This window comes from Paramormyrops kingsleyae, chromosome 12, assembly GCF_048594095.1.
Source record: "Paramormyrops kingsleyae isolate MSU_618 chromosome 12, PKINGS_0.4, whole genome shotgun sequence".
Taxonomy (NCBI): domain Eukaryota; kingdom Metazoa; phylum Chordata; class Actinopteri; order Osteoglossiformes; family Mormyridae; genus Paramormyrops; species Paramormyrops kingsleyae.
The window spans coordinates 10,607,131-10,628,997 of NC_132808.1; the positions used below are offsets into that span (position 1 = coordinate 10,607,131).

The following is a 21,867-nucleotide window of genomic DNA, read 5'->3' on the forward strand; positions in this document are numbered from 1 at the left end:
AGTTATTTACTTGCATTTTCCCATAGTCCCACCAGTAAATTTAATTTTTCTTCGACTACCATCTATGGATTTATAACTGCGGTATCTCCCTTTACTTATCAAACATTAAATGACAAAAGCTCGGAAGTGTTCCCACTTAAAAACGTAACGAAATATGCAATACAGGAGATTCATGAAAATAAACTCGTTAAAATCTAATTCGTCATAGCTAACTAATACTACTTTTACTCCGAAGCCAAAAAAACAACCATTCTGAACCTGCTGAATGCCTGTAAACCACCGCAGACAGCGGACTTTGGGTGCTGATGGACAGCGCCGAGTGCAGCCGAGGCGGGGGGGCGGGGGGAGTCCGCGTCAGGGGGGATGGGGGGGGAGATCAGCTTCACCTTTTCACTCTTCTGCCAGCTGACCTGCATATCCCAGTGAGACTTTTGTTATCCACATTGCTTCCTTGCAAACGAAACGTCACAAAAGCTCCGGCGCGCTGGATCTGAGGTGAGACTGAGCGCCTTTCCAGATTTGTTTCGGTTATGCTTGAAATAACGGAGATAAGTAGATATACATAAATATTTTTAGGCATCCTGAATTTTAGAGCCCAATACAATGACGCTTCGCTCTATATTTGAATTATTAGAGTTCATATTTTCTTAATTTTCTTAATCCTATATTGGATCTTACAGCTTATGTGTTAATATTTCTGTTGTTCCTAAAATAGACATCTTTTTTGTCGGCTTATTGCTCAGACAAGATCGAAGTACGTCAGTCCCAGAACGAGAAGAGACTGCCTGTATTATCTCTGCATAGGGGACCTGCGTCAGGTTAATATTCACTCTGTGCCACAGCCACCGCTGACCTTTAGTGGTATATCAAGGTATCGAAAGGAGTTACCTTACCTTACCTTACCTTACCTTAATCTGATCCATAACCTTACCCTCTCTGATCCATCTGCCGATCATCGGGACAGTGGAGCACGTTGTTTTTGCTGCAGCTACCAAGGTCGAAGGGGAGCATCTTTATCCTTACATTCGGATCTATCGGGATCGTATTCCTGCTGGAGCCCGGAGTTGGTGGAAGGCTTGAGGAGCACTTTCTAATTTTGCAGAGCACCGCCGCAGTACTTCCAAGAGATCCCAATATCTGGATTTCTGAAGGCATGTCTGACTACCACCGGCGCTGGAATAAGGAAGATGACCTGCCGGTTTACCTGGCCAGACCCGGCAGCACGGCTCAGACTCCGCGGCAGAAGTCGTACGGGATGTTTTCCTCGGTGGAGGGAGCCTTCGAGAACAAGACGATAGACTTCGACTCGTACAGCGTGGGGAGGAAGGGGAGCAGGAGCCCGAGAAGCGGGAGCAGGGAAAACCTTGTAGACGGAGACTATTTCAGTGGGTCGGCCAGCGAGACCAGTGAGGTCGGCGGCTCCTTGCTCGGTTCCCCCAGCGACGACAAGACCCCCGGAGTGGAGATAAAACACGCGTCCGGTAAGGAGTTTCTCCAAGGAGAGCAGCCTGAGAAGGTACGTCCCGCGGAGGCACCGGTTCGGATTAAACGCTCCCTGTTTAGATGCCACTGACAGTTAACTTTATATAAGATCGTGGATATTTTCTTTTTTTAAATGTTTCATTTTCGGATGATCGATTTTCTGAAAGTTGCACCGGGATAGCTGCAGCGTACGATCGATGGCGTTTTACTTTGCTAAGAACTAGACAACCAAAACCTTTCTTGATGTTACGTTTATGTTACCTTGGTTCGAATCGTAAATATATTGTGATAGGATTTCAAAGCCACTCTCCTAGAAAATAAAATGCAATGACACGCCCGAAATAACTACGTAGCATGTTTACGAAGGGGATGCGATCCAGAAAGAATTACTATAGGCCTACAATAAAGGAAAACTACCTATGAAAATGTTATTCACCAAACATTTAAGCGTATTCGTATTATTAGGAGAAAATGTCGTTTTTATGATATTTTTTATCAACCTTGTAGTTTTCTAGGTAATGCTTATACATTTTTCATTTTTTCTGTAAGATTCACTGGGGCCAAGAGCGCGTGACGCCCCAGAGATCAAGACCTGGGTTACTTTTCCCAGCCATGCAGTCTATAGTTCTTCCCTTTTTGTTAATGGCATTTAATTTAAATTATATACCGCATCTCAGACCTATGGCTCTGGAAGGGGTTGAATTCCCCGTTCAGGACTTGCAAAAGTGTCAGTTCAGCGCTTAGGAAGCCGATCAGTAACGCAGGTGCCCTGCAGTCCTGTAGTTGCGACCGGGTGGGTTAATGTCCAAATGAATCGGAAGACTGAACCTATGTACGCCTAGGCCACTTCTACCAAATGTTAGATAATTAATTTTCCTTTCTACTCTTCTACACATTTTCTATATCAATCAATACATCCAGGAAGGTTACACCTTTTAGTTATTTTAAATAACTAAACAATTTCAGCTAATACAAGCAATAAAGTTTTCGAGGACCTTATCAGTATTTAGCCTAAGATAAAACTCAAATTCATTTGTTATAGGAATAAATATTGGGAAGTACATTGTGTATCAATATATTCCTACCCTCAGGCAGATTTTACTGAGGCTAATAGAGCTGAAATTGAATTTGATTTCCACGATGGAGTTAATTTCTGTAGCGTTGTAGTTCTATTTATACTGCACGATTTCCATAATAAATTTATTTGGAAAGGACAGCTTTTACGCTGTTACGACCGTATTTGGTCGGTATTTTAGAGATGCTGTGATGTTTTGTGAATATTTTGGAGAGGCTGTGTTTGGTTCGGTGACCCGGCGTCCAGACGATCATCTCTCCCAAAGGCGAACTGAGAGGCACCGCGCCGCCCAACGTGTTACCGCCGACCGCCGCCAGGGGGCGCTGCAACCTCCAGCTGAAATTCCAGACACACACCCCCGTCGGGAGACGCGTCGCTTTCTTTGCATCCAAAAGGTGTCCAGTACAGTTACACTTTTAAAGACCATCAGTCGGACGTAGTCACACACCTTCCGTTTAACTGCTATAATCGTATTGCTCGAGAATGTCCGGCACAGGATACCAAGGGAAGAAGAGCATCCCCCATCTGACGGTAAGCGGCGCCGCGAGAAGGCGTTTCACCACCGATCGACGCCTTTCATTGTTGCACACTTTAATGTCACCACGGTCCTTATGGGCATCGTGACACCGATACGAGTGTCCACCCTTCGTGTCTATCAGCCTCTCAGATCGACATCAAATAAATACGATTCAGCCCCGTGGGGCGGCCAGGATGCACCAGCCTTGCATTTTTCCTTTCCTCTGTGGTGATCTGATAATACAACATGCATTTAGACAAATAAAATAGATGCACAGATTCCTAAATAGCTTAAAAGCATGAGTTGGGTGCTATTTTGAGGTTAATTTAATTAAATTGAAAGGTTCTGGGGGCGGCTGCTGCTTGAATCGTAGTAAAGCATGCTGCTGATCGTACGGGGGAAACTGGGTTAGACTGGTCCTTTGAAGGCGGTACTCTCTGTATTACATATACGGATATATCTGAGCAAAGTGCGGATATTTAAGTAAAAGCACTAACACAAGGCGAGCCCCGGTCGTGTGTAGATTTTCGTGTATTTTCTGCAAAGCACATGTACACGAAATGTGAATGAGAAATAGAGCGAGTGAGAAGCTGACAGACAAAAGATGGAGGTGATAATTCCTCCGGAAAATGCTGCTGCAGTCCTTCGAATTGTAGAATGGGAGCGGTCTGCAGAAATTGAAAATTCACCTGTTAACATAATAATTAAAAACAATTTGCAGGAGAGAAAAATCAAACTCGAAAGCGGGGGCAACGCCCTTTTGATTAATTGATGAATGTATCGTTAGATACAAATTTTGCTATAAATTTAAGTTTATTCTGGAATATTTTAAAATGAAAATTAAGTGTTATTATTGTTGATGAGTTCTGTGTTTTTATATATGTAAAGGATCAAGGAAATAACTGATGCTAATTGTATTAGTTTTATATGCTTTTTGTACACCTGACTTGTAAAATAGCGGTTAGGCCATTTATGGGTATGTAATTAAATAATCTACGTGATATGTCACTCCCTGAAAAAATTAACAGTGAAATGTTTTAGCCACTCTATTTGGACCAGGGATTCATATTGTATGTCATTTTTTTCATTCTGGTTTGGTAGATTCTGACATCCACAAATAATACAATTTTTTTTTTTGCATCTGTCTAATTAAAAATGATATAAATTGAAACTCTTTTGTTAGCAATTTAACTTCATTTTTTTGTACTTAGTAATATACTTAATGTTTGGAGTTAGTATAGTACTTAGTATAGGTGTAAAGACAATTTACTAGCACAATACAGTATATTAACGAGTAATACGTTTTTATGGATTATTGGTTAATATTAAAATCCTGTCTGTGGTCTGTCATCAGATACGTAAGTGAATCTTCAATGGTACCCTGCATATCTGCATGCCATTGAGAGTTTCCGGAGTTTGTCAATTTTTGGTCTGCTGGAAGAGCGGAACTCAGATCATCCGTGATGCCGGGCGGCTCTGAGAATCCAGACAGCTACGCCCAAACAGCACCACAGCACCGAGTCTGAGGTGAACTGGATGCTGACGCTGCGCTTTCCCGCAGCTAGTGTGGGATGGTGTTAATGTGGGATCACAGGCCGTGGTTCCGTCACACCACACGAGATCCCTAACCCAGCCTAAACTATACACGAGAACCCTAACCCAGCCTAAACTATTTCTCAATTAAACCACCATAGTTCTTCTTCATTAACCGATAATTAAAAGAAGCTTTACCTCCCACAGCTCATTAAAATGTTAATATGATGCTAAGTAAACGAATGCTGAGGCCTTTGGGATCACTGCTAGGTTTTTGTTTAAGCTCGTTAATTTTGAATAATTTTAATTTGTCTGATCAGTTCGCTGTGGCTGAAGTCATCTGTGTGCCAGTGAGCCATGTCAGAATTACCAAATAAAGCTCAGTAAGGCAATCCAGGAACATGGATGTGCTTATTCTCAATTCCACACAGGTTCCATTTGGAGCATTTAGATACAGTTGGTGAACAGCAGTATTCTCCACAAACACCAGTCATCCCAGCCCCCGTGTGTCTATGGGAATGAAAGCCATGCCGGAGCCGTTTGAGAGCCTTGAGAGAATCTGTCTGCATCGTGGTTCCCCTGACAGCTGTCACCTGCAGCCTTATAAACGTTTTACATCAATGACAAACCTGCTGTTCTTTTATGTCCTCCTCGACCTTGTACCCCTGTTTCCACCGTGTAAGTGCTTTGAGGCATCATCCCATACTTCTCTGACCAGCTGCTGAGAGAAATTTCCACAATGAATCCTTTAAATTTAGGTACCAATGAAAATAATCACACAAAAAGACCTTCGTAACATAATATGGGCAGCAAGAAGATTCAATTCACCAGAGCTCTTTGGACATCAGGATTTTTACCATTATTCGTCTTATTATTTAAGCAACGTCAGGTGATGATACTTTAGAGTGGCGATTCTCCATTCACAGAAGCGCTGACATTCTTTTCTGTCTCTCAGAGGACACCTCTATTTGCACAGTTGGCCAGATCATTTTGGAGAAATTATGTATTTATGATATTCATAAAGTGACATCTTGTTGGCTCCTTTAAAATCCCATCCATTATATAAGGACAAAATCGGGTAATTAATACAGCAGCCAGGCCTCTGGGGACAATAACACTGCGTACCAAAAACTCATTATGCATGCAATCAATATATATATTCTGCTGTAATGTAGTCTGAGTACTTTCGAGGATCACTGGCACTACAGTTAGGACGGCTGAGCCTCAAACCCAACGTGTTGCGGGGCCGTTCAGCGGCGTGTGACCTCAGATCACACCGCCGTCCAGATGGCAGCTGACGGGCACAGCACAGGCTTGTTCTCAAGGCAGTGATGTCACCACCCTTGCCATCCTTGATCTTGTTCAATGATGAAACTCTCACTGGCATTGCAGGATTACAGGAGACCCTCGATGCTGTGCGCTGGCTTCATGTCCTCCTGTGTTCTCCACAGCGTATGATACCACTCGTGGTGTCTTGCAAAACGTTAGGCTATGCTGTGCTGTCCTGGTGACTAGGAGGTTATTTAGTGGAGAACAGTAGACAGGCCTTCATTAGGCAAGGTGGTACAGGAGGTATCTAATTGTCTTGATTGGCTTTTAGTGCTCAGTTAGGACAGTGTTTGGTGTGCAGTAGATGTCAGATTAGCATTGTAGACCAAGGGCAGGGTATGTGGAACAGTTGTCATTGTGCTGTAGACCAGCCCACATTATGAACTGGTGGTTAAGTTAGAGCTGTAACTAATGCAGATTAGTGTGCAAGAGACTAATTTGCATGATGTATTTTAGATCATTTTCTGGCCTGTTTTTAAAATCTCAGATTGTGTCCAATGGTTTTCATTTATTTTTGATACCCTGACAGGACCTTTAGGGCTTGAATGTAGTGATCAGAACAGCAGTGGGTGATTTAATCCTTGTCCTTGTTCTGTATCTGGTGAATCGTGTAGCTTGTCTGGTCATCTGAGTGCCATCATTTAAAATAATAGCGCAGAAAAGGAGAAAACAATGAATGAATAGATCTGTCTGTTCTAGCCAGACCAGTGTTTGCGATTCTCCTAGCAGCTGTGAGCGATGTTTAGGCCTGTTTTCCGATGACATGAGCCATAGCTGGAAATGGGGCGTGTGACCCCCAGGCCGCGCCCCCAGGAATCCAACAGCCCATCTGGCCCATTAAGAGATGAGGGCAAGCAGCCAGCAATGTTGGAATTAGCAATAGCTTGTTCTCTCTAAGCTCTCACCTCAATGATTATTCAGTGAATAAAATGACCAATTCCTCCTACACTGGCCCCAGCTGAAAGCTGATTGGCTTCTGGCATGCCCCCTCCCCTGTCACTCACTAATCCAGAATCATATGATTGGCTAATGATAAGGTTGATAAGGTTATGGTCCCTCTTATGCTCCCCACCTTAAAAAAAAATCCTAGAATCACCTGGCTTAGTGTGCTGTAAAGCTGGAGTGGTGTTGGGGGGGTTTGAGGGGGACACACACACACACAGATCCTGCAGCAGAGGTGTGGCACAGACAAAGCTTGCTCAGTTACCTGTGACATCATGCTCTGTTTAACAGCTAATGCTTTGTGAGGAATTGTAGGTATTTTATGCTGGTGGTGGGTGATATATATTCAGGGAAGTGGGAGGGATCTAAGGTGGAAAGAGGCTTAGTCCATAGGGGCTTATTGGCTGCTCAGACAGAGTCCTCCATTGCAGTGTCGCTGCAGTGTGTGGGGGTGCTAAGCTAATGGCACACTCTCTACAGACATACAGTGCAGCGGCTGGTCCTGGGCACAGACGCAGTGTACAGTGAAACTACAAATCATCCCTGACAGCAGTATTTGTACCCATGGGATGCTTATCGATTGACTCCAAATGTGTTATAGGTCAGATATGGCAATTAATGATTGACCTAGAATCAACCTTATCCATCCATCCATCTTCCAGCTACTTTTGCCAGTGTAAAGGTCAGTGATGTTCAGTGAATATATCTGTACATACAGTACACCTGGCACACTGGAGCAGAGGTGGATATGTTGGACTGCTGAAGAAGGAGAAGGAGGGCGGGGATTGTAAGAGCTGTGCCACAACGAATGAGAAATATGATTAGAATTTAAAAACGCAATTAACATACTTGGAAAAATGTAACAATATCTGAATAAATGTCAATGAAACTGCTGCTGCAGACAAACACCACCATGCGAGACCAGGCTGGAAGAGCGGCAGGGTCATCAGAAGTGTCATCGAAGTGAATTAAGAGCAATCTGATGCTTTTAATTGAATAAAAAGCAGCTGACCAAACTTATGGGAGAGTGATGTTCAGTGCCGGTTTATATCTACTGAGATAGGCTTGGTTATTGTCTGTCTTTGTTCTGCATGGTCTTTTCAAGACCCACGAGTGTCATCTCTCCTGGGACGGTCCCTGTCTAGGGAGCCTGCAGCCTGGAGAGTGGTGTGCACTCCACACTGGGACTTTCTGAGAGCACAGTGATACCGGGCTGCCTGCTTTTAATTAAAAGCTGACATGGAACCAGGGAGGCTTTGCCAGGCGACTTCTGAAACAAAGCAATGTGGAGATGAGAAGACGGAGGGAGAAAATGATTCTGTTGAGTTTCAGATTGAATCTATAGAATTAAATCTGGATGATAATTTCATTATAGACAAGTGTAGCACAAAGGAGGCGCAAAAGCTCACTCTGGCTATTGGTTTTGAGCCATCTGTGTGCCGTCAAGTCATTTAGGAGTCTGTGGGGTGAGGATCTCTATATTCCTAATGAACTGACCCCCGTGTGATTCTCAAAGGGTGGCTTTTCCTAGTCAGTTTGTTAAACATCGTTGGGATTTTCATAGCTCCAGCCTTAGTTGAGAGCCATGTTAAGGACTGATTGACTCTTTCTACATTTGTAGCAAGAATGAACCTCCCGGAGCAGGACTGTACTTTGCTTTTTCAGACCACAGTCCAGACAAAGCAGCTAATATGCACACGGTGCATGAAAGTATGAACCTGTTAGGTGTTTTTCCACATAATAGATGTTGGATTTAATAGATGGGGGCAGGATGTTTGTGGATGTCCTGATTGTTCAGTCATATGCTCTGCACTTGTTAATTGGACCATGCATAGATGAAAGGTCAACCCCCAGTGACCAGTCGAACATGCTTCTCGTTCTGTGTTTGGCAGTAGGATGTGGCTTACACCTCAAACCACCTCTTTTTCCAGAGTGACCGTCTGCTCATCAAGGGTGGAAGGGTCGTCAACGATGACTTGTCCTTCTTTGCTGATATCTATCTGGAAGATGGGGTGATTAAGTAAGTAGTGACCCTTTTAGATCATCATAATAAGGTGGTGATTGTGAAGGGTTTTCCAGACTGGAACTAATCAATGAGCTGACAAGTTATTTAATTATAAAACAATGTAGTTTTACTTTACTTCTTTATTCTGTTGAATATTCTTAGTGAAGCAAGTCCGATTAAGCATCTTCCACCCAACAGTAGGACCCCTCTAGGGTATTATATGGAAAAAGGTGGAGATATGAGTAGTACATCATACTGTGAAGGATACTTTTTGAAAGTGTGTTTGTGACAATTTCACCACCTATGACAGACAGCTGGGGGAGAACCTAATCGTGCCAGGAGGCGTGAAAATAATCGAGGCAAGCGGCCGCATGGTGATCCCCGGGGGCATCGATGTCAACACCTGCCTGCAGAAGCCCTACCTGGGCACCCAGACTGTGGATGACTTCTTCCAGGGCACCAAGGCAGCGTTGGCAGGGGGCACCACCATGATCAGTGAGTCTTAGCATCTGCTACGCAATGAAATAACGTAACACATCTCGCCTGGAGATTTGCTATTCTGACCACCTGATCTTCTTCAAAGAGCCTTGATTACATTGTCTGCTGTGGTCACTGTCCTCACCCCACTGTCCTTTTCCAGTCGACCACGTGTCCCCCCAGCCTGGGGCCAGCCTGCTGCAGGCCTTTGAGAAGTGGCATGAGGCAGCAGATAAGAAGTCCTGCTGCGACTATTCCTTTCACGTGGACATCCCCCACTGGCACGAGGGCGTGAAGAAGGAGCTGGAGATCCTGGTGCAGGAGAAGGGTGAGCAGGGAGCCGCAGTGGGTCACACTGCTGCAGGGTGTGCTTCTTCTGAAATCATGGGATGTAGGAAATTGAAGATTAATAAAAAAAACTAGCTCTCAGTTCATGGAATGTAAAACCACCTTTGAAGATGCCAGATTGACTTTGTAAGTGTCTTGTTATGGACTTGTATCCCATCCGGGGTGTGTGCCGTCTGGTGTGTCCCGTCCGGGGTGTGTCCATTCTGGGGTGTGTCCCATCCGGGGTGTGTCCATTCTGGGGTGTGTCCATTCTGGGGTGTGTCCCGTCCGGGGTGTGTGCCATTCTGGGTGTGTGCCATTCTGGGGTGTCCCCATCCGGGGTGTGTGCCATCCGGGGTGTGTGCCATCCGGGGTGTGTCCATTCTGGGGTGTGTTCCATCTGGGGTGTGTTCCATCTGGGGTGTGTCCCATCCAGATTGGCTGTGAATCACTGTTGTCTTAGTTTCCAGGAGCCCAGAAATGGACAATAACTCTACATTAGTGTTTTGGGTTTTGCTACCATGTTCCTTAGATGAAGATGGAATGGAGCCTGTTCTGCTCTCTCTGAGATCACTAAAGGAATTTCGAGATGGAGAAATCAGACACACGGATAAGAAATACTGTCATGTTCTGTAGATATGAGTCGTCTGAATTACGTTCAATGTCCTGTCATGGGCAGATTGTGCAGGAGGCTTGTCCAGGGGTCACTGATGCTGGTCAACTCCAGTTTCCTGTAATTCATGTAAATGCCTTTAAAGTGTTATTTCTAGGTAATATTAGTCAAATACAATTTTTAAAAAGCCAATGTAACAAGCACCAAATGCATTATCTAGTTTGAAAGTAACTTTGAAAGTAAAAATGAAACATTTGTAAAATGCACTTACCTGTAAAAATCATGTTTTCTTCCTTGCGCAAAAACAGGGGTGAACTCCTTCCAGGTGTACATGGCCTACAAGGACCTGTACCAGATGACTGACACTCAGGTGCGGTACCCCTAACCCTAACCCTGACCCCAACCCTGAGTGTTTCAGATGAGAGTGTACCAGATGACTGACACTCAGGTGCGGTACCCCTAACCCTAACCCTGACCCCAACCCTGAGTGTTTCAGATGAGAGTGTACCAGAAAGCTGAACTTATGTAGTGCCTAAAACCTTCATGTCAATATGCATGATTCACAGTACAGTGTGGTCTCTCTTACATCACTTCCTTAAGGATTGGAATTTAGCCACATGTTAAAATTGATAGCATGGCTAGCATTTACTGTACCTTGCATCTGAACTATTATAATGTGGCTGCCCAATGAGAACCATGTATGTCCACTTTTTGACTATGGTGCCCTTTTACTATAGATAGAATATGCCCTTTCTTCCCTGTCTACTGATCAATGCAAAGATGTCTGTCTCATGACGTTGTTTTAGGATTATTTTGTAAAGCATATTCTGAGAAAATGTGTTTTTTCCAGTTCCTGTTGTGATATGTGGTGTGTTGTAGCATTGAAAATGTGTTTATTGTGATTGAATGTGTAAATCTGAAGTCGCCTGTCAGTCCATCATTACCCGAAAGGTCGAGTTTGGTGTTGCCCTCCTGTGGGGTCGTGGCCATGCTGGTTGATGGCCGGTGGTAGAGATTTGATCCTGAAGTGAAATGCAGGCACAGGATGCAGACACCCTACAGCAGCACACTGACTGCCTGCCTCCCCGCCTCCCCCACAGCTCTATGAGGCCTTCACGTTCCTCAAGGAGCTGGGCGCCGTGGTGCTGGTGCACGCAGAGAACGGTGACCTCATCGCTCAGGTGAGGATCAGACACACCGATAAGAGGTTCCCACATACCCCAGTATCAGGGTGGGGGGAGCAACCCTCCCTAAGCTCCCATGGACTGTTAATCCATCCCATCTGATTGCTGATTGGACCCAATGAACACTACCATAAACCAGGCTATTGTCTCTCCCTCCCGCTGATCTGGGATCAGCAGTACCCCTGTCTATTCTGATGCTATAAAGACTTTGTCATTCGCATTGTAGTTCAGAGTGAGCATTCTGTTATGTCTGTATTTTTCTAGGTCTGTGCTTTCTGTCATTATCACACTTGCATTTTTCATTTTTTCGTAAATGATCAAACCTTAGTTGAAGATGAATGGGGGCCGGGACTTTCTCTGATGGATTGGAAAAGGTCATTAAAGAACAGTTACTAAAAAGCAAGACAAAAGTCACTAGTGTGTGAAAGAAGGCAGTAGTGTGAGTTAATGTCCTACCAGAGACAATGGTGTCCATTCTTCCTTTTAACAACATTCTGTACATAGGAATCACAGTCCTGTTCTGAGACATCTCATATTACATTCACTTCTCTGTTTTACCAAGCGGTTTATGTTTCTGTGGATGCAACAAGTCACTCGAATCATCTTCTCCTGGAGATCAGTGTTGCTGTATGGGTTCTGATTTCATCTTGATCTGTTTACTTGTGTTAGTAAAGCAAAATATATACAGCAAAATGTCTTAAGAGATTAAAGTTATTGGCTGAGTTTAAGGCAGCTGTCCTGTAATGCTAGTGGTCTGTGAAGGAATTCCAGGATTTGTAATGGTGGTATGACAGTGACATCAAGTACATTAGTAAATATCCTGCATATTAAGTTGTGTAAATGTAAAAGTGTATTTAGTGAGAGGCGCCATTTAAATGTACAGTAGTAGTGATCAGGCGCTGCACTGGGATGTGACAAGCTTGGAGAAAGCCTGCATGAATTCGGGGGAAACACAGAAGCTCCGCACAGCCAAGCCATAGGCCGCACTTCTGTTTGGTCACCATCTTCTACCATCCTGCTGTTCCTGCTAATTCATTAAGGCTGATGAGCTTCAGCTTGAGCGGTGTATGCAGTCAGATGACAGGGGAAGGCATTTCAATATACCCGGTCTTGTAGCCCATCTAGACTTGCTACGTTTTTGTATCAGTTGTATGCTCTGCTCTATAAATCAGTCTGTTAAGTGAATAACCAGCCTGATGTTAATTTAATGTTGGTAATATGTTGTCTGAATCAGGAGCAGAGTAAGATCCTCGGGATGGGCATCACTGGGCCGGAGGGACATGTGCTGAGTCGCCCCGAAGAGGTGAGCCTGCGGTGTCCATGTGCCGATACTAGAGCCAAGACTTTTAGGCCAATATTGTTGTTGAAATATCTATACTAGATAGGTCTGCCAGAAAAATGTTAAACATAGTATTGTTGGGTATGCCGTTAAACGTATTGAATCAAATATAGAGAGGCCTTTGTCACGCAACAGGCACCTGATTAGCTAAAATCGATCTGTAATAGGTTATCATTTGGTTATCATTATTGGTTACTGGCACTAAGGGTATTTATTTCTGCTAGATCTATCCGCAATGCAGTGAAGCGATATGATTGGTCTGCTAAGAAGGATCACAACATAGAGGCCTGACGTTGTCCATTTGTCCTCACAGCTGGAGTCCGAAGCCGTGTTTCGTGCCGTCACCCTGGGCAACCGGATCAACTGCCCCATCTACATCACCAAAGTGATGAGCAAGAGCGCGGCGGACATCGTGGCCCAGTCCAGGAAGAAAGGTCTGTTGGCTTCTACACACAAATATGTTGTGGACAACTTACTCCACGGAAAAGAGCAAGTTGAGGGATGCGTCAAGACAATTTCCCCAAGGGGATCAATAAAGTATCGATAATTATTATTATTATTTGGGGCAGTGTGTGGCACAGTGGCCTAAACCTGTGTGCCTGTAATTAGAAGGTTGCTGGTTCAAACCCAGTCTCATCACATCTGTGGGTCCTTGAGCAAGGCCCTTAATCCCCAGCTCCCTGGGTGCCGCTATGGGTCACTGCCCTTCATGGACAACTTACTCTACAAAGAACAAGCTGAGGGAGATGTAAAGACAATTTCCCCATGGGCATCAATAAAAGTATCAATGATTATTAATATTGTTCTGTCAGATGTAGCTTTTGAGTCACTGAAAAATGGTGGTTTGAACCAGATTACAGATTGATTTTAAACCCAATATATGTTAGAATGAACAATTGATGAACCAATCTAACTGTTCCGAAGAGAAATTTGTTTCCAACACAAAAAGATTAAACTTAAAAAAATTAAAAGATTGTTACTTTGGGATTAAAAACATAGTTATGCTGTTTTTCCATGTTATAGTAAATGCATAATAGTTTAGTTTAAACATTACAGTTGTAGAGGCAAACGGATGACCAAAAGTGGAATTGTAGTCTCGCTGTCCCATGACGCAGGGATGGAGGGCTGGGGGGGCTGTAGTGTGAGGGTGGGGGTGGTGGGGCCTACAGCAGGCAGGACAGGGCACACATCTTTGCTACACCCTGGAGTGGATGCATAACAGCAGTTTCAAGGTGCACACCTTTGAGACAGACAGGGAAATACAATGGTAGTTGGGTATTGGAAAAGGGTTAGGGTTAGGGGTTAGGGTTCTGGGTCTCAGAGGAAGCACAGAACCTGGTTTTATGAGGCTCAGGTCCTTGTCATACTTGCATGTCATTTCTGATTCAGGATCTGTGGTGTACGGGGAGCCCATCACCGCCAGCTTGGCAACAGACGGAACACACTACTGGAGCAAGAACTGGGCCAAGGCTGCGGCGTTTGTGATGTCCCCGCCCCTCAGCCCCGATCCCACTACGCCGGACCATCTCAACACTCTGCTGGCCTGGTATGGCTCTGGACCAACCATTTGAGGAAGTCATCTAGCTACTTAAACATTTACTGGCTCTTATCATCCATCAATCTTCCATGCGTACTAATCCTGTAACATGCAATGCTAAAAAGATAAAAGGTATACATCCTCTCTTTGTTTAGTGACTGAGGTCTGGTCCAAAGGCCAGGTAATTAAGCAAGATGGTGGCTAAGTGAAAACCACAGTAGCCTATGTGTGACCATGATTGTGCTTCACACTGCGAAGATCACTAGTTGCTGCGGTCTCATTCAGATAAATTTCTCGTAGAGATACTCCAGCGTTACTCGCACTCCAGCGTCTATTGTTCTCAGGCATACAAAATTTGGTCGCAAATGCGCATATTGGTCAGAAATGAAATTTTTATTACCTTGTATTGTGGATGGTGGCTAACCAAGGTAGCCGCTAAATGAGGAGAGGGGATTTCGTCTTCGTTTTTACACCATATTGTGGCTAATTTGTGATGACTCAGATCAGCAGTGAGGTGACAACAGCTTTGAGGTCTAACCATGGCTGTCGATATTACAGCCCAGTGTCACAGAGGGGTCACACCCTGAAGCCAGGGGAATCGCGCCGGCTGCCTTTCCAATGGTGAAAGCAGCCCATGTTTTTTATTTACTAAGGAAAGGCAGAGTAGTTGATTACTCATCTCTTGAGGAATGTAATGCATTTTTAAAAATCCAGAAAGTGCAATAATCTGACAGTAATGAAATATGTAGTTAACATGACAGCCCTGGACTTTGGGTGGAGTGAAGCTGTATCTGAGCCTCTCTGAAAGCGGGAATCACCTTCCAGCTGTTTTTGCTCCATCTCGGTAGGATGTGATGTGCTGTGTTTATGTGATGCTGAAGCTGAAGCTGTTTCACGTTGTACTGTCGTCCTGCTGGTAACACTTACCTGCTGTGTTTACGCTGTGCTGTGCTGCACCCTGCAGCGGGGACCTCCAGACAGTGGGCAGCTCCCACTGTGGCTACAGCACTTCCCAGAAGGCCATTGGGAAGGACAACTTCACACTCATTCCGGAAGGCACCAACGGGGTAGAGGAGCGGATGTCCTTCGTGTGGGACAAGGCTGTGGTAAGCTGAATGAAATAATACTCAGGAGTAATAGTGGTGACAGTGGTTTAAGTATTTTGTGACATGGAAGCTTAAATAGTTGCAATACTAACCTGTGAAAATGTGCTAATTGAGAACTGGCTGTTGCTTGTGAAGCCAATGGCTTAAAACATCTTGCCAGTTGTACTAAGCATGTAGCCAGGAGATTTACTTTTATATCCCCCCCACCTTCCCTCACTTTTCTCTTTTAGGCTGTGGGCAAGATGGATGAAAACCAGTTTGTGGCCGTGACCAGCACCAACGCTGCCAAGATCTTCAACCTGTACCCCCGAAAGGGCCGGATAGCAGTGGGCTCCGATGCCGACATCGTTATCTGGGACCCCGACAAGATGAAGACCATCACGGCCAAGACACAGCAGTCGGTGAGATGGGTGATAGCTCGCTGGATGGAAGATGCCTTTTGTGCAAATAACTTGAGGAAAGAATTCGCTTTCCCTGTTCTTCTACCCCAATTCAGGCTGTGGAGTACAACATCTTTGAGGGCATGGAGTGTCGAGGGGGGCCACTGGTGGTCATCAGCCAGGGGAAGATCGCCTTCGAAGGTGCCAACCTGTCCATGCAGCAGGGGGCCGGACACTTCATCCCGCGCAAACCCTTCCCCGACTACGTCTACCAGCGCATCAAGATGAGGAACAAGGTCAGAGGCCCTGAGCCATGGGTCAAACCCCAGAACATGTCACAGTGGGCAACTTGAACAGAGAGTTACAGCTGTGCCCCGAGGCCATCCAAAGGGCCTTGAGCTTCTGAATTTCTCAGAAAAAAAGAAAATCTAGCTATTGATTCTTCCTTATGTCTCCCAGCTACTTATCTTGATCGAGATCATGGAGGGACCTGGAGTCTATCCCAGACAGCATAGGGCACTAGTCTTTGCTACACCCTGGACTGGATGAATAGCAGAAAATGAACCATATAAATAAATGATTATACAAGGCATCTATGCCTTAGGGTGTACTCATACTTGCCCCAGTTGCCTTGTGCAGTGCCCAAGAACAATTATCCCTCATCCCCACTGCCCTGCTGGTCTGCACTCACCGTACGATTAACGTTCTGGGCCTGAGCACACACTTTCATCATCATTGTGAGACTTTTTGTGTTGAATAAAACATAGGAAGAAAAGCATTACAGCACAACACAATGGAGGTCATTATTAATGGCCTTATTTTTTTTGGAATCATTTTGGGTGCAATACCACATGGCCCTGCTATAGATTTATCGAGTTTGTGCTGCACGTATATGAAGATTTTTTTGTTTACCAAATATCTCAGACATTTTGTGTGTTGCCTCCAGTTGTTCTTGGATACTCTTGTCAGCCCAAATTTCCAGCAAACACTGCACCTCTGCCATAGACCAAAGTGATCCCTTTGCCACAATGTCTGTTAAATTATTGTTGGTACTCGATCTGTATCCCGCCTACCCAAACTGTTCCTTCCGAGTCCAGTTCATGTATAGTGTACATTCGCGTATGTGTGTGACAGTCACATCACTGATGTCATGTCTGTGTTTCATACTCGGGCACAGTTAGCGATCACACTTTGCGTACTGTGCCCAGGTCCAGCTGAATCATGCCTGGGCCCATATTATCAAGCGGGTAGGCGCAGGACACAATTGATGCTTACCATGCCCATGTCTGGCTAACCATATTCAGGCCCACCTCTTCAAGTAGAACAATCACACTAGTCAAATGAACTGGACTTTGGGGGTCAAACGTGCTCGGGCACAGTACGGATCGCCTAGTATAAGTAACACCCTTATAAGTTGTCCCTCTAATACAGTGATTCCCAACCCCATCCTCAGGGAACCCCAGACAGTCCACGTTTTTGCTCCCTCCCAGCTCCCAGCCAATCAGGAACACTGAATACCTGGTATAGGTGCGGTGGGAGCTGAGAGGAAGCAAAAACGTGGACTGTCCGGGATTCCCCAGGGACTGGGTTGGGGAAACTCTGCTCTAATAGATACCTAGTCTCCTCTTTCAATGTCCCTTATCTCTGTGGGTCCAACACCTAGTGCCCTACCAGAACCACGTTGAACTTCAAGGTTCCAGTCCACACATCGGTGGTTGTGTGGTGTTCTGATGGTCCTCTGGCAGTGGCGTGGACGGTGGACTCTGAACACACTATCTTCACAGGCAATGGCGATGCACGGTGTGTCACGAGGCATGTATGACGGCCCAGTGTACGACATCCCCATCACCCAGAAGTACATCACCCCTTCGCCGTCCGCCAAGACGTCACCTACCAAGAACCAGCCCCCTCCAATCCGGAACCTCCACCAATCCAACTTCAGCCTATCAGGTAGGGTGGGTGTGGCCTGGACACTGGTGCAGGCAGGTCAGAGGGAGGTGCATATGGCCTGCCCCCTGTCCACACCACCGCTACCCAGAATCTGCGTGCCCCCCCCCCCCCTCCCGTGTATGCATTTATTGTCCACAAACATGTGTGTACAATGGTGACTGTCCTTTGTGACGTTGCACGCTTTGGGAGGGTGTACAGGGTCATCGGCAGACAGGGTCTGCTTATCGAACCGGAGCACCTGATGTAAAATGGTGAAAAACAGAAATTATTCGTATTAATTTTCGGGGCGTGAGATACTCCCTTGCTGACGAGATGTGATTACAGAAACATGTAACATGTCTGTGCAAAAGGGAAAAAGGCACCTTTCATCCTGATTTTTTTAAGTTTAAAAACATGTGTGCTTCATATGTAACCGTGATACACGCGGAGCCCAGAGAAATTTGGTTTCCTACACACATGCAATAAGGTCTTTAATTGGGCAGAATCTATGCCTTCTTCCTTTTTATTGGTTCCCCAGCATGTTGGGGAGCAAGGGACCCCACAATGACGATTGTCTGTACTTGTATTGACACTGATGTCTCCTAGCACCTTGCCCTGACCTCACCTGCATCATCTTATATATTTCCAGGGCCGGACTCTCAGCAGTTGGAGGGTAACACAAATACAAGCAAACATAACAAGCACACATCAGCTATAGGTTTGTGAGGTTAACCGCTATTGCTTCGATGTGTCATGATGATGGACATTCCTGTAGGCTGTAAACTTCTTGGTGATAGATGAGGTACCAGGGCAGGAAGGAGCCAGGAAGAGACTGAGGGCTAAAAGAGAGTGAAGGAGAATTAAGAGTTCTTTGATGCTGAAAATTGTGGGTATGGGTTTGATTGGGTATTGGCCAAGTTGACTTCTGAGTAAGGAGTGGATCCTTTGCATGGCTTCTTGGGGTATTTCCTGCATTCTGTAGGCCATCCTGCACCTGGTGGCCGTCCTCTTTTTCCCTTCCGGTGTTTCGTGTCTGTTTCTCATCCCAAACCTGGGGCTCCTGTTCGAGTTCATGCCCATACGTGTCAGAGGTTCCCTGCATGACGTCTTCTACAATCTACCTGTCTCTTCCTCTCTTCTCTTCCACATGATTAACTCTTCTTTCATTTCATGGGTCGATAAATTTGGTGCATGAGTACAAAGATCAATGCGTTATTTTGCCGTCCTCTGTAGAGCCAGGATTAGCATATAATCTTGCCCGTGTGGTTTTATGAAGCTTTAAGTATAAATAAACATATATTTTTATTATAAACAACTGAACATCCATAATTACCATGGAATTGCCATTTTGAGGTAAATTTGTAGTTTATTTGTAGTTCATTTTTGCTGGAAGGACCTTAAAATATTTAAATTCTATATGAAAAATGATCACTGCACACATCCAGTTGAAGCCCTTTCTGAAATTAGTCTGTTGCTGCCTTTCAGGTGCCCAAGCTGACGACAATGTCCCTAGGCGCTCTGGCCACCGCATAGTGGCGCCCCCCGGTGGCCGCTCCAACATCACCAGCCTTGGCTGAGCTATGGTCCTGTGGGGGGGGGAGGGGTTGACCTTCGATTGACAGATCAGTGAGGAGAGTTGTGGGGTTCCTTTCTGTCTCAGTGTCCTGTTTTGTTTCGCCGGCCAACTTTCCCAGTGTATGGAAAAAAAAAGTATCCTTCCATCCAGCTGACAGGATGCGGTGATTGTAGTGTTATGTTAATTTTGTTTTTCGGGGATTTAACACGATCACATGTCTGTCCTAAAACCAATGCAAGCATGGTGCTTCAATGGCCTCGCCCCCCCATTAGTGAACACAAACTAAAGTATATCAGTATTGTTTTGTAAATGGACATGGTATTGTTGCACATCCAGTGCGATTGAATAGTTGGTTAGTTGCATGTAGATACACATATTTGACGTCGATAAGTATTATCTGAATTTTACGTTGTCAGTACACGCCAGAGTTGATCACTTGCTTCCCACTGTGCAGCAGTGAACTTAAACGGGTTTACATTCACAAAATATAATGAGGGTCAGGAGACATCTGCAGACGGACCATGGCTGAGATCCCCGTCGAGTCAGGTAGCAAAAATCACCAACTGTGACAGCAGCCCAGCAGCAGTGGCCAACATCATGCTGGGTCCTCGTTTAGGGTGGCCAGCAACATGCCTATCTGACCGCCTATGCGATGAAGAAGCACACTTCCCCAGCCCTCACCATGGGAAAGTCATACGAGGGGGGGACACCTTACAGTTTCACTTTCCTCAAAAGTGCTTTGAAAACTCCACTTACCTATTTCTAACTTTTTTTATTTGCAGGTTTACTTTATATACAGACTCATACCTAACAGCCTTGTTTTATTTCGTAGCTGTGTCGTGTCTTAAGAATGAAATCTTCCATCATTGTGAAATAAAGCAGTGGAAACTTTAAACAACGGAGAAAGTTGAGCAGCTTGTCAGTTTCTGGTGTATGTGCTGCTGCCACATAGTGGACAAGATGGAAGGTGCAGTTCTCTCACTAACCAAGCAAGTGCCACCTTGTTCTAACTTCTTCCGATGTTCCTTCACAATTTCAGGCATGATATACAGAAATAGTTTTATGTCATTGTTTGCTAATTTCAATAATTTATATATATATATAATATATATATATATATATATACACACACACATATATATTATATATAATATATATATATATATATATATATATATACACACACACACACACTCACCTAAAGGATTATTAGGAACACCTGTTCAATTTCTCATTAATGCAATTATCTAATCAACCAATCACATGGCAGTTGCTTCAATGCATTTAGGGGTGTGGTCCTGGTCAAGACAATCTCCTGAACTCCAAACTGAATGTCAGAATGGGAAAGAAAGGTGATTTAAGCAATTTTGAGCGTGGCATGGTTGTTGGTGCCAGACGGGCCGGTCTGAGTATTTCACAATCTGCTCAGTTACTGGGATTTTCACGCACAACCATTTCTAGGGTTTACAAAGAATGGTGTGCAAAGGGAAAAACATCCAGTATGCGGCAGTCCTGTGGGCGAAAATGCCTTGTTGATGCTAGAGGTCAGAGGAGAATGGGCCGACTGATTCAAGCTGATAGAAGAGCAACTTTGACTGAAATAACCACTCGTTACAACCGAGGTATGCAGCAAAGCATTTGTGAAGCCACAACACGCACAACCTTGAGGTGGATGGGCTACAACAGCAGAAGACCCCACCAGGTACCACTCATCTCCACTACAAATAGGAAAAAGAGGCTACAATTTGCACGAGCTCACCAAAATTGGACAGTTGAAGACTGCCTGGTCTGATGAGTCTCGATTTCTGTTGAGACATTCAAATGGTAGAGTCAGAATTTGGCGTAAACAGAATGAGAACATGGATCCATCATGCCTTGTTACGACTGTACAGGCTGGTGGTGGTGGTGTAATGGTGTGGGGGATATTTTCTTGGCACACTTTAGGCCCCTTAGTGCCAATTGGGCATCGTTTAAATGCCACGGCCTACCTGAGCATTGTTTCTGACCATGTCCATCCCTTTATTACCACCATGTACCCATCCTCTGATGGCTACTTCCAGCAGGATAATGCACCATGTCACAAAGCTCGAATCATTTCAAATTGGTTTCTTGAACATGACAATGAGTTCACTGTACTAAAATGGTCCCCACAGTCACCAGATCTCAACCCAATAGAGCATCTTTGGGATGTGGTGGAACGGGAGCTTTGTGCCCTGGATGTGCATCCCACAAATCTCCATCAACTGCAAGATGCTATCCTATCAATATGGGCCAACATTTCTAAAGAATGCTTTCAGCACCTTGTTGAATCAATGCCACATAGAATTAAGGTAGTTCTGAAGGCGAAAGGGGGTCAAACACTGTATTAGTATGGTGTTCCTAATAATCCTTTAGGTGAGTGTGTGTGTGTGTGTGTGTGTTCATATTCATATTCAGCATGGAAATATATCAGTTTGACACACTGACGAACATCAAATGGCAAAAACGATGAAAATAAATATTGATGGGGAAAAACA

The 21,867-nt window shown here is 44.8% G+C and overlaps 1 protein-coding gene across 6 annotated transcripts; it reads left to right on the plus strand.

The window, feature by feature from the left end:
- Positions 1-388: 388 nt before the first annotated feature.
- On the plus strand, positions 389-20,262 carry LOC111836206 (dihydropyrimidinase-related protein 1-like). 6 transcript variants are annotated; one of them, XM_072718666.1, is made up of 16 exons: positions 389-495; positions 744-1,516; positions 8,810-8,898; positions 9,194-9,378; positions 9,524-9,688; positions 10,609-10,670; positions 11,401-11,481; positions 12,719-12,787; positions 13,137-13,257; positions 14,213-14,369; positions 15,325-15,466; positions 15,697-15,867; positions 15,963-16,142; positions 17,631-17,796; positions 18,425-18,493; positions 19,261-20,262. In XM_072718666.1, the coding sequence occupies exons 2-16, from the start codon at positions 1,154-1,156 to the stop codon at positions 19,350-19,352; spliced, it is 2,112 nt and encodes a 703-aa protein (XP_072574767.1). In that variant the 5' UTR covers positions 389-495; positions 744-1,153; the 3' UTR covers positions 19,353-20,262. The 6 variants fall into 6 exon arrangements, with proteins under 6 accessions (XP_072574767.1, XP_072574766.1, XP_072574765.1 ...); XM_072718665.1 differs by having other exon boundaries at positions 409-495; positions 716-1,516; XM_072718664.1 differs by having other exon boundaries at positions 414-1,516.
- Positions 20,263-21,867: the final 1,605 nt, after the last annotated feature.